At 44.3% G+C, this 17,220-nt stretch overlaps 1 protein-coding gene across 1 annotated transcript; it reads right to left on the bottom strand.

The window, feature by feature from the left end:
- Positions 1–295: 295 nt before the first annotated feature.
- On the bottom strand, positions 296–10,470 carry BRF2 (BRF2 RNA polymerase III transcription initiation factor subunit). Its single transcript, XM_033950507.1, has 5 exons — positions 10,311–10,470; positions 10,043–10,212; positions 5,917–5,976; positions 5,105–5,426; positions 296–2,437 (listed from the first exon to the last, which is right to left on the bottom strand). The coding sequence occupies exons 2-5, from the start codon at positions 10,194–10,196 to the stop codon at positions 1,723–1,725; spliced, it is 1,251 nt and encodes a 416-aa protein (XP_033806398.1). The 5' UTR covers positions 10,197–10,212; positions 10,311–10,470; the 3' UTR covers positions 296–1,722.
- Between the last annotated feature and the right edge of the window lie 6,750 nt (positions 10,471–17,220).

Genomic DNA, 17,220 nt, shown 5'->3' with positions numbered 1-17,220 from the left:
ACTATCTAGGGAGCTTTTGTTAGCAAATCTATTCTTTAATTTTCAGAAGGAAAACCCAGACTATTTAGGCCTGGCAATAACAAAAGTATCCACAGGCACTGTATACACAGAAATTTCAAAATGAAATCCCTATGCACAGTTTACCTTTCCATCTTTAAAAGCTTCAGGCAAATCCACACATATTATGAACCAGCGTGCATGCTTCTGGCCACTGAGAAGAGGAAAAATTTCAAACCTTTAAAAACTGCCCTCTAAATTGGTTCTAAGCAAAAACATCCCATATTCAGTTCATCTCTCCTTTAATATTGTTTTATTATGAAGAACTTTTTTCCACAAAAGTTTCTATAGACACTTTCCAACATCTAAATGGAGACAAATTATGGTGTGTATCGATACTGTACAGTAAACATAAGAGCTGTCTCCATACTCGCTCTCTCTGCTTACTATCAGCTCTATCTATCCTCAACAAGCCAGGCAAGCTTTAAGCGCAATCCAAATTAACAGAGGAGGAACTACATTAAGATGGAGCTAGTGAAGTTCTGAGTCCACAAACTCTGAAACTGTGTGCCTCTTTGGCCACAGAAGACTAACACCTATACCTCAGAGTACAGTTTACTAAAAAAAGATGGTAATTTCTAGAAATAAAGGAAAGAAGGCAAAATAAGGCCAAAAAATAAAACAACCTTCGCTCTCCCCTAGGTGTGCCTTTCAAAAGATACACAGATCAGAAAAAAGCATCTGTACAACATTAACCATGAGAAAGCGGGAGGGTTTTGAAGCTCTTCTACTTAGAAACATTTCTCTCTGACAGGAATACACATATGTAGGGCAATTCTACAAAATACCATGTAAATCATTAAAATACCAAAACGCCAGGCAGAGTGTGGATGGAACTCGCACTTATGCGCATAATTTACAGAAGTTACCAGAGCGTACGTGCACACAACCCCAAATTCTATATTTGGTGCTCAAAATTGTGCGTGCACTGTAACAAAGAGTTAACTAGTGCCAATAATTGGGCAGTCAATTACTGGTACTATTAATTAGAATTTACACACACATTTGTAGTTGGTATTCTATAAACATGCATGTGTAAATTTTTCATATGGATCCTAAAGGGGGTGTGGCCTTAGAAGGGGCATGGACAGATCAGGGGACTTTCTAGAATTTGTGCACAGTGATATGGAATATGTTAGATCCGTGCCTAATTTAGGCATAAGGATTTAACCAAGTTTCCGTTGGTGTAAATCCTTGTGCCTAAAATTAGGCACAGATCTTGGCTTTAAACAGTACCCAACTTGGAGCACCCAAATTTAGGCACCACTTACAGAATCTAATCCACCATACCAGCTGTAAGTGCTCATGCCTAACTTACAGGTACTTATTTTAGCAAGCGAGGATCCTATAAAGGAGAGTAGGCCCTTGTGTATCTTTATAGTACATGCAGCCAGCTATAGAATTACTCCCAAGATGCTTCAGTCTCTGCTCACATCTTACTGACTGGGTCTTCATGAAGTGCAAAAAATGTGTTCTGAATGAACCAAATAGGATCTATGCCTGATGCCATTGGTTGCGACGCCCATCCAGGACAGAGTTACTTCAAGGGCTGCAGTGAAACAACTTTTCAAGTAAAAATGTGCTAAAGTAGTTTGTAAACAACACAGGCTGAGTTTACTTGCCATGTGTGTGTCTGAAATGCTGAAGACCTGGACTTGGTATAGGTCAGTCCCAGGGGTGTGCCTGCTGAAATTCCTCCATTTCCCTGGGGGTGCGCAAATACTGTTCTATTTCACTATCAGAAATGTCCTCCTCTCCAGTGAATACTCGCTCCACAGCACTGGCTGTGGTTCGCATTCTCTTCAGGTCTGTTAGACATGGAGGCAGAAAGGACCTCTTAACCGCAGCCTTTTGTTTCTTGCACAAGTCTCCTTGGCGGACAGCTTCTGAAGTTTCCACCACCACTGCTACTGCCAAATTTCCAGGGTCTTCTGCTTCCAGATCATGGCTTTTATCCTGGCTGACTTCTGCACAGTCCTGTAGGGATTTGTTCAGCAGAAAGGTACGATGTTGGAGGATTTCTCCAACATGCTGGACCACTGTCTTTTTGCTAATGCCAAGCACACTCAGCCAGGATAACTGGGAGGCCATCTTTAGGAGGACAGCATGGATTTCTTTAAGCCGCTGCCGGGTTGGTGGTGGAATGTCCATATTTGCCAGCTTGCAGAAGTGATGTAAAGTACAACTCAGACGCTTTGAAGGGCACAGTGACTGCCAGGCAAGGTAGGCAGCAGCAGTAATGATGGGTATAGGGTGGCGGCCTGTGACTAGCCAGGTTTCACTTGCCAGTTCTACAATTTGCAGAGTCCTCTCCACCACTCTCTCCATGCCTTCTACAAAGTGGGCGGGAATGGAAGATGACTGCTGGAACACTCTGAAACTGAACATTAAAGAAAAACAGTATTTTTACACAGAGAATTTTAATACAGGAAAAAGATCCTAAGCTATTCTTTCCAACCCAATGAAAGTTAGAAACATTATACAAAAAGGGATGAGAATGTCTTCCTGCCCACCCATCCATCTAAGGCAGGGATCTCAAAGTCCCTCCTTGAGGGCCGCAATCCAATCAGGTTTTCAGGATTTCCCCAATGAATATGCATTGAAAGCAGTGCATGCACATAGATCTCATGCATATTCATTGGGTTGAAAACCTGACTGCATTGCAGCCCTCAAGGAGGGACTTTGAGACCCCTGAACTAAGGGGTAAAATAACCCTCCAAAAATTTAACAGAATGGGACGAAAGCACATGGGAAAGTAAAAAGGGAATCTGGCTGATATTCATCCACCAGCGGTTTCATTTACCGTCGCTGGCTAATTTAGCCCTGGATATTCAAAACCGGGCGATGTATGGGCACTGGTACTGAATATCTAGGGCTAAATTGTCCATCATTGCCTGCTGGCTGAATACTGGTTGGGACCCACATAAGTGCTGCTACCTTTTCAAAGTGCTTGGAGCATCCATCAGCCCTAAAAAGAGAGTCACTATCCTCCCATCTCCCAGCTGCCCAAGCCCGTAACTAATGGAACCCCCTTTCGACACTCCCCCTCCTCTCTATCTCGGTAGGCCTTCCTAACTTAGAATCCTGATGGTCCAGTGGAGCCAGAAGCAAACCCCACCTCACTTCTGCCCCTAGTGGCAACTTCTTGAAAATGGCTGTTGTGACCTCTTAAAGCAGCCTCGTGGTAAGCAGCACCCATTTTTAAGAAGCTGCCACTAGGGGTAGGAATGAGGGGCATCCACTCTGACCCCATCACCCCCACTGAACCACCAGTGATCTAAGGTAGTCCTGGGTGGGTCTCGGAGTGCTTTGAAAAGTTTAGGGAAATTTATGCAGGTCCTGGCTGATATTCAGTGCCAGGACCCATATCGCTAACCCAGTCTATTTAGGCAAAGTCAGTTGTCATTGTCAGACTTTGCACTTGCTTTTACCCACATGGTTAGGGGAGGCCCTCCATGGCAGGAGTCAGCTCTATAGGTGCCAGTGGGCCAAGCACCCCCAATACTGAGCAAGCACCTTCAATGTGTCCTGTAAGAGGTCATTTGTATTGTGTTTGGCACGCCCAGTCATTTCGAAATGATGGCACCTAAGGCTCTGAGAAGTGCTCAGGACTTGGGAGGTTAGGAGAGACTTTTTTTCAAAGGTCAGCAGAGCTTTACATTAATGTACAAATGGTATAGGGAAAGGTAGCTTGACTAGACATTTTTGTGGGTTTAAAACCTCTACTTAACATTCTCTAATGTACGGTTTAGCCCAACCTTGCCCAACATATGGCCTGCAGGCCAGAATCGTACCCACCAAGTGCTGCTATCCGTCCTGCAGAACGGTATTTTTGTTGCTGTAGTTGTGCCAGAATTCTTGCTTCTCTGCTACAGCTCAGGTCTCTGTAAGCTTGAGCCACGCTATGCAAGAAGTTTGGGAACTCTTATGGTTTCAAGTCTCATAAGACTTGAAATGGTGAAACTAGCCTGAACTTCCTAAACTGTTTAGCTCAACCTTATAGAAAGCTGAGGTACAGCAGGAAAGCAGGAATAATACAGCTTCTTATGCAGCTGAAGACAGCCAAGATGAAAGAGACCGGGGAAGGCTAGGGTATATGAGAAAGAGAGAGATTGGGTAAAGGCTGAGGGAGGGGGTACATATGAAAGAGAGAGCGAGCATGAATTCTGTGTACTTTGTTTGTCTAGCCAAATCTTCCTTCCTTTCAGTGGTGTACTGAAATGGCTAAATAAATCATGTGGGTTTTTTTTGTCATGGCAGTATACTGGGTTGCTATTGGTTATCAGGTGGTTATGGAGGAAAGCAGGGGACCTCCTAAAGATCTGCCTAACTCTAGTTTGCTTATAACAACAACATTGGGTCATCTTCCTTTAGACACAGCTAGGCAGGTCAAGTAAGAACATAAGATTTGCCAATGTTGGGTCAGACCAGTGGTCCATCGTGCCTAGCAGTCCGCTCACGTGGTGGTCCTTAGGTCAAAGACCAGTGCCCTATTTGAGTCTAGTCAGTAGGAACTTATCCAACCTTGTCTTGAATCTCTAAGGGTGCTTTCCCCTATAACAGGCTCCGGAAGAGTACCCACACTGGAAGGCAGATCTTATGCATAAAATCACTTCTGAAGTGCAAGACTAAAGCTATTGTTTTGCTAAATGTGTTGCTATGTGGTTTGGAGGCAAAACATTTCAATAAGATAATTGCCTTGTTAATCCACTTGAATTAAAGGAAATAAAGGCTAACCAAGGAAAGTAATACTTTTTTTTCCTGGGCTAACTTACGAAATGCATTTCTTGACTAGCTTTCGAGAATTTTCCTGGCAAGAAAATTAATTTAAGCTACAACTTGTAAGTCACTGTAATAAGCAGAAAAGAAAACACCATAAAGAAATGAAATGCGGGCAAGATCCTCAAAATTTAAATATCACAGAATAAGCCACTAAGATAAGCCACTTGGGGGCATTATGATCTCTAAAGCAAGTAGTGCTAGGTCTTAATTAGCTCCTGCCCAACATTGCCACACACAAACACACGCACAAAAGGACATAACTTACTTTTTGCAGTGGGCGGTTACTAAATCCTTCAGACTTAGCGCCGGAACATCCAGCTTTAGTGTCTGCAGCATATGGAGGTAGATGCTGGCAAATTTTGCCTGGTCTGCGTAGATCAAGGAGCAAATGGTTCCTATTGTCAGAGGCCAGTTGTGCTGGCGGCAGGTCACATATACACAGCCCCCAATCAGGATCTCTTTCTTTTGAATGTTAACATAGTGGTAGGAGGGGTGATCAAACACTCGCTCATAGTAGGACACTGCTGTGTCTTCAAAGGTTGATGGGAGCCGTAGAACTTTGCAGAGATCACGCACACGTTTCAGACCTAGAAAAGAAGCACGCTTTTTAAAATTCTCAATTGCCTGACTCTGTATACAGAGACAGTACAGTACACTGTGCATCTTTTGTCACGTAGTAATGGGTCTGGCAGCCTCAAGATGTGTCCCTGCAAAATGCACAAACTGGATAACTAGGTCTAAAAACTATTCATGGGCTTTCTTCCGCAGTGTCTGTACACTCCAGGTGTAAAATCTCACAGAAGTCAAATGAACATTAAAAACAATTGGAGGCAACCCTAAAGAATTACAAATGCTTATTCCAACAATTTATTAAATGAAAGAATGAAGACAGACTGCAGACCAGACAATCAAGCCAATGTTTACATGAAAGAAAATCTGCTCATTAGCAGTCACTCGCCATTCCTGTACTGTTGTTTTGCGTTCTCCTGCAGTGAGCCCGCGTTCTCTGTGTAAATGTCACCCCCTTCCCTCCCTAGGAATTCTGAGGAGAAAGAACAAATTGCAAAACAGTCTTACCATATAGTTTCCGCTTGCTCAGGGATTCATTTAGGCCGGTGCTATCTGTAAATCTCACTTCTGCAAGCAAAAAATAGTAACATATCAAATGCGGAAGAATACTAAAAGCCTCATTCACTTCTACAAGCTCTGATAAAATGTTGCCCTGACCAAAGCACACATACACAGCTCAAAGTAATTCAACCACAAGCACCAGCATCTGCCGACGCAGATCCGCGAGGATGCTGGTGCTTGTGGTTTGAGAATCCAAGGGAGGGTGCATGAAAGGGAAAAGAGCATTATGGGATGAAGCGCTTAGCGCCAAAGTTTGAAAGCACAAGCATGCCCAAATATAAATGTGATGATATCAGATCAGAGCTGGAAATCAGTAGCATAACAATAATTTTGTCCCCCGATGAAGGCTATTTGATAGCCAAAACGCTCCAAGATTAATTTGAGCGCCGGGTAGTTCATGGTCCCCTAACGTTGGTCTGGCTGGAAGGCCACTAAGATGAGTGTTGTTGCTCTTCTATAAAGTATACATTTAGAAGCATATAATTTAATAAATGGATTTTAAGGTTTGATAACACATTAATAAATGATATAATATTTTAAAAAATTGATTAAAGGGTTGCACCCCCAGTTAGTTAGACCGCTCTTTTAATTAATAAATAAATAATTAAGGTTAGGAAGGAGGTTTTGAAGTAAATGATTATACCACATGCATTCAGGATGAGGAGTTGAAATAACATCTAAGTTATAAGAGGTCTCTTTACCGAGAACAATGCATATTTTATGATACTTCAACCTCTCTATTAAATTTGGAGATGAGTTCTATTGTTCAATTAGGGTATTATCTAAATTATTAGGATAGTGGGTGAATAAGAATGAAATATTAATATAAACAAATTAAGACACTGATGTGCAAAAGAAGATTGTTTAAAGTGAATATCATAAATTATCCTTTATACCCCCTTTTCTCTGTTAATAGATATTCAGTTGTGGGTTGGATAATCTAGAGTTGATCCTTGTGTATTGTTGTGAGGTAATTGAGGTCAACCTGTTGGTTATTTTTCCCCCCAACAGCACGAAAGAAAATTAACAGGAGCGATACCCTCTCTCTCCTGCCAATTCAACTCCCTCTCCCCTCACACACAGCAACGATGTAACAGGAGGGATGCCAACTCTCTCCTGCCACCAGAGGTCACACACTGTCCCCGCCAATCCCGACCCCCCCCCCACATATCTTTTCAGAGACGTTGGAGCAGGATGGAAGCAGTCCCCAGTCTTAGTACCAAGGATCCAAAAGCAGAATCCTCCCATACTGCCATATCTATCCTATAGAATTTAGTAAACGTTTGAAGGGAAGACCATGTAACAGATCTACATATCTCCTCTGGAGCTATCGCCTGCGATTCCTTCCAAGAGGAAGCTACTCCTCTTGTTGAATGTGCTTTCAGCGACACTGGAGGTTGTTTGCTGCATACAATGTAGGTAGAGGAGATCGCTGCCCAAATCAAGCTGGAAATGGTGGCCTTGGAAGCTGGTTTGCCTCGCCTCAACTCTTTGGTTAATACAAAGATGATGGTCTGATGGACAAAACTCATTAGTCACTTCCAGATGACACAAGAGAACTCTGTGGACCTCCAGAAGCTTTAAAGCCTTGTCTTTCCTCTTTGAGTTGATAGGCTAATAGTCTGACTTCCTGGTTGATGTGAAATGATGAAACGTTTGGCAAAAAGGATGGTACTGTAAGCAAGGTCACTCCTGATTCTGTGAGCCTTAGAAATGGTTTCTTGCACGACAAAGCTTGCAATTCTGAAACTTTCCTAGCTGAGGTAATTGCAACTAGGAACACCGCTTTGATTGTAAGATCTATAATAGAAGCTTCCTTCAAAGGCTCATACGGGGATTTCCTGAGACCCTCTAACACAATATTGAAATTCCAGGAAGGGAAAGGATCTTGGATTGGTGGCCTCAGAGCTCCTTTGAATAATTTAATGATGTCTGGGTGAGATGCTAGCAAAACTCTCTTCTCTCGGACTCTAAAGCAAGCAAGGCCTGCCATCTGCACCTTTAGAGATGCCACTTCCAGGCTGAGGTAGTCCACTTGCACATTGACCACTCTGGCTACGTGTGCAGCTATGATGGCTAGCAGGTGTTTTTCTGCCCAACTGAACAGGACTTTTGCCTCTTGCTGGAGCAATGCACTTCTGGTGCCTACCTGCTGGTTTAACATAAGCTACTGCCATGGGCATTGTCTGAAAATACTCTTACGATTCTGCCTTCCAGCACAGACTGTGGTTTTCACAGTGCCAGATGAACCACTCTCAGTTCCACCCTGTTGATCAATCACTTCCACTGGGATGGTGTCCATTCCCCTTGCACTGGGCAACCACTGCAGTGAGCCCCCCCCCCCCACCCCCAGCTGAACAGGCTGGCATCCGTGTCAGCATAACCCAGGAATCGATCTGAAGTGGAATTCCCTTTGCTAGAGACTGCGGTTGGAGCAACTATGCTGGTGGGGGTGGGGGGTCCTGGAGGAGAAGAGGCACAGAGAAGATGAGAAGCATCAGGACGTGCCTCTTGCCGTAAGAGGCACATCCTATAAGCAGTCAGCTGGTGTGGTGTATTGTAGCACACCCAGAATCTCTCCACAGAACACAGTATGGGATACTTTGTTCTAAATGATATATGGCTACTGGAGTTTTGAATCTTAAATGCAAAGTGTTACTATTTTTTTTTTTTTAAATTCCTCTCATTTTATTCACTCTTTCTGCTCTATCTGCTCTATTAAAGATGTCTGCATTTTTTCCTCAATGCCATCAATGGGTGGTGCTCCAAGGGTGGGGGCAGTCCACCCCATGTACAGCCCAATAGGGGGTGCTCCCAGGGCCAGCATCTTCCCCTTTTGGAGCAGCAGCCCCAGCCTTTACAACCTGCCACTCTGTCACTGGAACCGGCAAAGGCAGTGGCCCAACTCCAGTCAGAGCAGCAAGTTGTGAAAGCTGCTGCTGCCGAGGATGGAAGGCAAATTTTCAGCGGGGGGGGGGGGGGGGAAGAAGGATGACCAGGGAAGGGAGAGAGAGATGCCAGACTGACATGAGGGAGAGAAAGGAAGGATTGGAGATGCCAGACCATGGAGGGGGAGGGAAAGGGAGAAATGGAAGGAGAGGAGAGAGATGCCATGGCATGAGGGGAGAGAAGGAGACAGATGCCAGACCATGGTGTGGGATGAGGTATAAAGGATGTTGCTTTAGAATATAGTACTGTAGCCGTAGTGATAAACATTTATAAATAGAAAATGGAAATAAGCTAATCTTTTTATTGGACTAATTTTAATACTTTTTTTTTTTACTAACTTTCAGAGACCAAAACTCTTCCTCAGGTCAGGACAGGATACCATAACTGCAGTATACTGTACTGTACTGACCTGAGGAAAGAGGTTTTTGGCTTTTGAAAGCTAACTGAAAAAGGTATTAGTCCAATAAAATGGTATTTTCTTATTTTCATCTTTTATTTCTATTTGTTAATTTGTAAAGTGATTATTGTTATTTTTCTTTTTTTCAAATTTACATCTGCTATATTTTGCTTAGTATTAGGGGCCATGCATTACTGTTTCCGATTCTGTGGTGTTACTCTGCATGCAGTCTGGCTTCTTAGCGATTCAGTTTAACTTTCATCTACATGGGTTAGGGTGTACAGTATCTGTGTTCTACTTATGAAAAAAACATGGTTTCCTGTTAACATGGACTGTGCAGGATCGATCCGTGCTAATCTGGCTTGTTTAGTTTTAGTGTGTTTACTGATGTTCTAGTGCTCCCTGCAGTGTTTAAAATGCTGCCTTTTCCTAGGTACACCCTTGTGTGACTTGTGGATTATTACTAAAAATATTTTTTTATATGGGGGGAGGTGCCAAATATGCTAGCCCCTGACTGTTACCAATAAAAAGCCATCTGGTACCCAATGACAATTACTTATGTATTTTTAAATTAACAATTCTTGCATTATCACCTATAAAACATATACAAAACCATACGCTGCCTACTTCATTTATCCTCCCACCTGCTTCCCAATGAATGTAATTTTCAAATGTGCTCTCAGAAACCTCATAACTCAAGTTCGAAAAAGTCCTACGGTATCTGACCTTGCAAGAATCCTTCCTCCGTGAGCGTGTGCGTGAGGAGTCCCTCTGTCAGGATACAGCCGCAATCGGAGCACACCAGCTGGTTCTGCGCGTAATGAGCATCTTCCACGACGTCTGCGGAACCGCAGTCCGGGCACCGCTGAGGTTCTGACATCTTGTGAAATCTGCTCCTGCAAACCAGGAACAGAGACACCGAGTCACACGTACGGCCCCGCTTCTCCCTCTCTCAACAGCCCCTCCCGGCCCACTTTAAATCTTGGATTTTTACCTGCACGTTGCGGCAACTACGACCAGCAACCTGCAGCGAACGCTCTTCCCTCTGCGGCGCCCCGCCCCCTGACGTTATTTCCTGTTTCCGGCCAAGCTGCGCGAGCAGAGTGAAGGTTCTGGGTCGAGCGCTGGCTGCTTGCTGGAAAACGGCGAAAAAGGCGGATCCTCCGGATTCTATCTATGGTCTGTGCGTTGAACTATTCGGACGATGCGCTGGATCCTTCTAGTAAAAAGATCCAGAGGCTCTGGTTCCCTTTTCTTGTCTGCCAACGGTTTACCCGGGGATTTGATCGGCACAGACAAGAAAAGGAAGCCAGATCCTTTAATATAACTTTCCACTGGGAGAATATGGCGCGTGCCGGTGACTCAAAAGCCACTTCCTCTTGGATCCAGTAACAGTAATGGGTCATCATTGGGATTAGGCTAAGCCATTCTTTGGTTTATCCCCTTGGCATACATGGACTTGCAGCTTAAAGCTTTCTTAGGGAAATCAATGGAAAATTCACAGACTATGCATAGAATGGGATATAACCAAAACTAAGTCTGGCCTTAATGATCTTCTGGAGCCCTCTGATAACATTCGTTTTGAATTGATACATGTGTTCAAGGGGGTGCTGATCAGCCCAACCAACTTCCTAAATTCTGAGCGTTATTTTGCCACTGTAGCTGAAAAGAGCGTTATTTTACAAAGTGCCAATTTGCAGAACCATAATGTTATGTTTTGACATTGTTTCTGACTCATTGAACCATAGCAGTGAAAAGTGTGGAACTTTCAAGTGTGGAACTCTGAGCCATCATGAAATTCCTATTCCTGCAGAAGAAAACTCCAAATGAAATTCATTAATGTATGATGCAAACACTGAATGACATGACTATCATACTTAGGGTTACTAGATTTTCCAGAAGGAAAATCAAGACCCACGGCCAGATGCCCACAGGCCCGCTCAGTTCTGCCTGCATCCTGCCCCAGCCCCCCCTTAACCTGTTCGTGCATCGGGATGGCATCTGCGCCTGCGCAGATGTGATGCAATGACATCGTGTGTGACATCACTGTGTTGCATCTGTGCATTTGCAGATGCTGTCCTGATGGAAGCTTTTCAAAACCCGGACAAAGTGCCGGGTTTGAAAAGTCATCCGGACCCCCTGGAAATCCAGACGTCTGGTAACCCTAATCATACTCCACTGGTGTGCAAACTTTCAGAATGGAGAGGCCTCAAATGGTGTCTTTTCCTGAACTTGTTGACCATCTCCATGACCTGATCTTGGCAGATAGATATCCAGCGAACGTGTTAGGTGTATAGTCCACGAGCAGCTGGATATGCAGCAGCTGTCAGCCAGATACGGCCTCCAAAACTGAACACAATACTCCCAAGTGTGGCCTCACCAATGACCTGTACATGGGTATTAACACCTCCCTTCTGCTGTTTACTCCTCTTTCTATACAGCCTAGCATCCTTCTGACTACAGCCACCGCTTTATCACACTGTTTAGATGCCATTAGATCCTCAGACACCCCAAGGTCCCTCTCTCCATCTGTGCTTATCAGCCTCTCACCTCCTAGCATATACGGTTCCCTTGGATTTCTATCCCCAAAATGTATCACTGCACTTCTTCGCATTGAATTATAGTTGCCAGATGCTAGACTATTCTTCTAATTTTTGCAAATCCTTTTTCATGTTTTCCACTCCTTCTGGGATATCCACTCTGTTACAAATCTTGGTATCATCTGCAAAAAGGCTGAAAATGTTTATGTTTATTTACTATTTGATATACCACTCCTGCATTTTACTGACCTAAGCGGTTTACAATGTATCAAACTAAAATAAAATTAGATACTTGAGAAAAACTACCCTATCTGTCCCGAAGGCTCACAATCTAGCTAAAGTACCTGAAAACTACATTACAGTGGTACCTCGGTTTCCAAGTGCACAGGTTTGAGAGTTTATTGCAAGACGAGCAAAACATTCGCAAAATTGGCGCCTCGGAAACCGAGCGTGTCTTGATTTGCGAGCGGTGCCCCCCATGATCTGGCACCCTCCCCCCCCTGTGATCCGGCACCCTCCCCCCCCCGCGATCCGGCACCCCCCCTCTGCAATTGGCCCCCCCCCCCGCCGCTTCTTACTGTCATCTGGGTACTGGCACTGGCATGTCCTGTGCGTTGGTGCCGGTGCCCAAAGATTGGCCTCCTCTTCTTGCTGGGCCTTGAGCATCTGCGCGTGCTCAAGGCCTGCGAGTTCACGTTCTCTCCGAGATGCTCAAGGCCCAGCAAGAAGAGGAGGCCGATCTTCGGGCACCGGCACAAACGCACAGGACATGCCTGTGCCCAGATGACAGTAAGAAGCGGGGGGGGGGGTTGCCCAATCGTGGCGGGGGGGGTGCCCAATCGCAGTGGGAGGAGGGTGCCCAATCGCGGGGGGAGAGTGTCAGATCACGGGGGGAGGGTGCCGGATCGCAGGGGGGCCTTCGGGGGGAGCAATGCTAGTTCTCGTGGGGGAGATAGAGCAGCGCCGCTGGCCTCGGAGGGGTGGGAACGTATCAAAGCAAGTTTCCATTATTTCCTATGGGGAAACTTGCTTTGATAAACGAGCATTTTGGATTACGAGCATGCTCCTGGAACGGATTATGCTCATAATCCAAGGTACCACTGTATTTGTAGAAGCATTTCAATAAATGCATTTTCCTAGGATTATGAATGTTTCTGTATTGATACGCTGTCAAATGCTGTAAAATAAGGCTGATATGAAGGACCTGTTATTTGTGTGTTGTATGTTTTTTTATTTTATATGATTGTCTTTTGTAAAACTGCCTAGTTATAGGCAGTTAAGAAATCCTTTAAATAAATAAATAAACCTTACCTTTTAAACCTTCAGCAATGCCACTCACAAACATATTGAACAGTCTTGGTCCCTGCACCGATCTTTGAGGCACTCCACTACTCACCTGACCCTCCTCTGAGCGAATTCCATTTACCACAACCCTCTGGCGTCTGTCTATCAACCAGTTTCTAATCCAGTTCACCACTTTGGGCCCTAACTTCAGACCACAGAGTTTGTTTAAGAGCCTCCTATGAGGAACCGTGTCAAAGGCTTTGCTGAAATCTAAGTAAATATTGAACTTATTTTATTACAGTATAAAAAGAAACAATATTCTGAACAATTGTCATTTTATAAACAAAAATAATACAGAGCAAGGATCAACAAAACCTCTGTCTCCCCCTTCACAAATATCCCCTCCACTATCGAGAAAACTGTATAAGCCAAATTATTACAGAATGCTACACAGAAAAATCATGCTAACAGAATACCACAGTCACACATGAAAGCTATAGTGTTAGGGGAGTGCAACTAGGGCAACTACCCCCTGTCAGAGACAGCCCTAAGCCAGATGGAAAATAAAGAAGCAAGGCCTGGGCTTTGCAGTCCCTAGTTATGTCTAACACCAGCTCTAGCAGGATACATATTTCAAATCTGATATATTCTAATTAGAGAATGACACGGGATCAAATTTTTTCCCGTCCCCACGGAACTTATTTTCCTTTCCTGTCCCCGTGAGTTCTTTTCCTGTCCCTGCCCCATTCCTGTAAGCTCCATCCTCATCTGCACAGGCCTCAAACACTTTAAAATCATATGTTCAAGGCTTGTGCAGTTAAGGCAGAGCTTACAAGAATGGAGCAGGGACAGTGATAAAAGTTGCGGGGATGGGACGGTTAAATTGAGTTCCTGTGGGGACGGGAAAAAATTTGTCATTGTGTCATTCTCTAATCACAAAATAGAAAAAAAAATTGTTGTTTGGTCATTTTATTGTTCACATCACATTGGCTCTGGTTTCTGTTTTCATTTGTCTACTCTTAACTCACTTGCCAGGGTCTCCTAACCATTTGACATGTCTTCTTTCTCCATGCTTCTTCCTCCATCTCTGTGTATGTTTTTCCCCCATGTTCAGCAAGCATCTCCCTTCTCTGTCTTCTTCCCTTTCTAGTATTTCCCCTGTTCCCATCTCCCTGCTTTCATCATCTCACCATTCTATGATCCCCTCCTCCCTATGCCATGCCTGTCCAGCATCTTCCTTCTGTGTTCTTATTTTCCTCCATGTCTAGCTATGTCTAGTCATCTTTCTGTGTCCACAGGGCGATGAATGGCTTTGTCCCCATACCAGCGGTAACCTATCTTTTTTCCCCATATTCCTGCGTCATTCTCTAGTGCCAGCATCTGTGACTCAGGGACACTGTTGCTGCCTGCCTAGCTTAGCAAAAGGGACCCCCAGCCACCTTCAGAGGAAGTCCTCAGCTGACATAGCATGAAGGTCCTCATCAGCTGAAGTATTTATATTTTATATTTACCTTAGAGGCTCTGGCAGAGACTCATTTACAAAGTATGTATTCTTCCCAATTAATATTTCCAAATAAATAAGTGTCTGCTTGTTTGTAAATGGGTCTCTATCAGAGTCTTTAATTCAGTAGCATAATTAAATGAAATAACTACTTCTGAAGTTTATGGGGATGGGTAGAGATGGAACAGATTACTTGTGGGGACAGGCTAGGACGGATTTGATTCCATGACGATGGATTTCTAAGTTTTATTATCAAGTTTCCAAGTTTATTAAGAATTTGTTATACTACCTTATCATACATTTCAAGGTGGTTGATTTCCAATGGGGACTGTCAGGGATGGGTTTGATTCCAGCAGGGATGGGTTTGATTTCTGTCCCCGTGCAACTCTCTAATCCCGCCTCCTTGGTCCAGCATTACAAAGGTTACCAGATTTTTGCACAGAGAAACCTGGACACATGGCCCTGCCTTGTTTTGCCTCCTATTCCACCTCCTGTCCCACCCCCACAAAGCCTCGTCTTTCTTTTCTGACCTCTGGGCTGCATCTGGAGGGCCTCTGAGCATCTGCAGATGCATGTGACATCATCTGCACATGCTCAAAGGTTCTCCAGACATGGCTGGGAAGTCGGGGCTTTCTAAAACCTGGAAAAACTACCAGGTTTTGGAAAGTCCGTCTGGGCACCCAGACAGTCCTCTAAAAAGAGGACATGTCTAGGTTTTCCCAGACATCTGGTAACTCTAAGCATTGCTGTATTTGCTTGGATCGCATTCAGTGCCTGCATTGCAAGCAGGCTTCCTCTGTCAGCCCCAAGAGTCGTCCTGCAGCTGTGGAAATAGGAAGCTGCATCAGAGGAGGTGGGATGCAGATACAGGAAGGCTCTTAGGGCTGGCAGAGAAACATAAGAATAGCCTTACTGGGTCAGAAAATGGTCCATCAAGTCCAGTAGCCTGTTCTCACGGTGGCCAATCTAGGCCCCCAGTACCTGGCCAAAACCCATGGTGTAGCAACATTCCATGCTACCGATCCAGGGCAAGCATTGGCTTCCCCCATGTCTTTCTCAATAACAGACTATGGACTTTTCCTCCAGGAAATTTTCCAAACCTTTCTTAAAACCAGCTACTCTATCTGCTCTTACCACAACCTCTGGAAATGCGTTCCAGAGCTTATTCTCTGAGTGAAAAAAATTTCCTCCTATTGGTTTTAAAAGTATTTCCCTGTAACTTCATCGAGTGTCTCCTAGTCTTTGTAAATTTTGACAGAGTGAAAAATCGATCCACTTGTACCTGTTCTATTCCACTCAGGATTTTGCAGACTCCCCTCAGCTGTCTCTTTTCCAAGCTGAAGAGCCCTAACCTTTTTAGTCTTTCCTCATAAGAGAGGAGTTCCATCCTTTTATCATCTTAGTCACTCTTCTTTGAACCTTTTCTAGTGCCGCTATATCTTTCTTGAGATAAGGTGACCAGAACTGAACGCAATACTCCAGATAAGGTTGCACCATGGAGCAATACAGGGTCATTATAACATTCTTACTCTTGTCAACCATTCCTTTTAAAATAATTCCTAGCATCCTGTTTGCTTTTTTGGCCGCTGCCACACATTTGGCGGAATGTTTCATCTTATTGTCTACAATGACACACAGATCCTTTTCTTGGGTGCTAATCCCCAAGGTGGATCCTAGCATCCGGTAAACGTGATTTGGGTTATTCTTCCCATTGCAGGCAATGTCCATGACCCAAGCAAATGCATCAATGCTGGACCAAGATTAATTGCACTTAAAATTTTTCATTATGTTAGTTAATTGCATTAGTTAAATTGATTAATCCACAGCCCTAGTTTCTTTAAACTCCAACTTGATGGCAGCAGACCCACAAGGCTCCTTTTGATGTGTGAGCCTCAGACACTTGCTCTGTTTGCCTCCCTCTAATGTTGGCCTTAGTTCTTAGACAGTGGTGAAATTCTCTTTCAGTGTACTGCTAAGATAATTTTTGCAGTGGACTGGTCTAGAAAAATGCCCCATAGGATTACCCCTGACTGTTCTCTGTAACAGGACCACTGAGAGACAAAGTCAGGCCCAGGGTAAACAGTCTTAAGGGCCCCAACCCCATCATTAGTCAAAAGTAAAATTTTCTTCCAGTCTTATGTCCAACATTTCTCCCTCTCCCCACACACAACATCTCTCCTTCCCACCCTTCCTCCCCATGTCCAACATTTCTCCCTCTCTCCCTCCCACCTGCAGCATCTCTTTCCTTGCATCCCCTCCCCGCATGTCCAACATTTCTCCCTCTTCCCCACCACTTCATCTTTTTCCTTCCTTCCCCCCATGTCCAACAATTCTCCCTATATCTTCCCTCCCTTCCTTTCTCAGTCTGAATCTTTACCCCCCTCATCTACTTTCACTAGCGTCTCAGAGTTATCATCACCATTATCATCATCAGCAGAAGTGACTCTCACACGTTGTCTATGGCTGATCCTGAAACCTCCCCTCTGCTGCTTCTAACCCCCTATGATGCAACTTTCTAATTCAGCAGAGGGGACATTTCCAGTTCAGCTTCTGCCAACATGTGAGAGTTGCTGTTGCCG

The sequence above is a fragment of the Geotrypetes seraphini genome, chromosome 6 (genome assembly GCF_902459505.1).
Source record: "Geotrypetes seraphini chromosome 6, aGeoSer1.1, whole genome shotgun sequence".
Classification (NCBI taxonomy): Eukaryota; Metazoa; Chordata; class Amphibia; order Gymnophiona; family Dermophiidae; genus Geotrypetes; species Geotrypetes seraphini.
Note: the sequence above shows the minus strand (reverse complement) of the source record. Positions and strands in the feature narration are given on the sequence as shown.

What these genes read in the sequence shown, in the direction of transcription:
- BRF2 (XM_033950507.1), bottom strand. Translation starts at nt 10,196, where the DNA reads ATGTCAGAACCTCAGCGGTGCCCGGACTGCGGTTCCGCAGACGTCGTG. An exon ending in GGAGGAAGGATTCTTGCAAG is followed by an intron (nt 5,977 to 10,042) that starts GTCAGATACCGT and finishes TTTTGCTTGCAG; the next exon opens with AAGTGAGATTTACAGATAGC. An exon ending in GAGCAAGCGGAAACTATATG is followed by an intron (nt 5,427 to 5,916) that starts GTAAGACTGTTT and finishes CTTCTTTTCTAG; the next exon opens with GTCTGAAACGTGTGCGTGAT.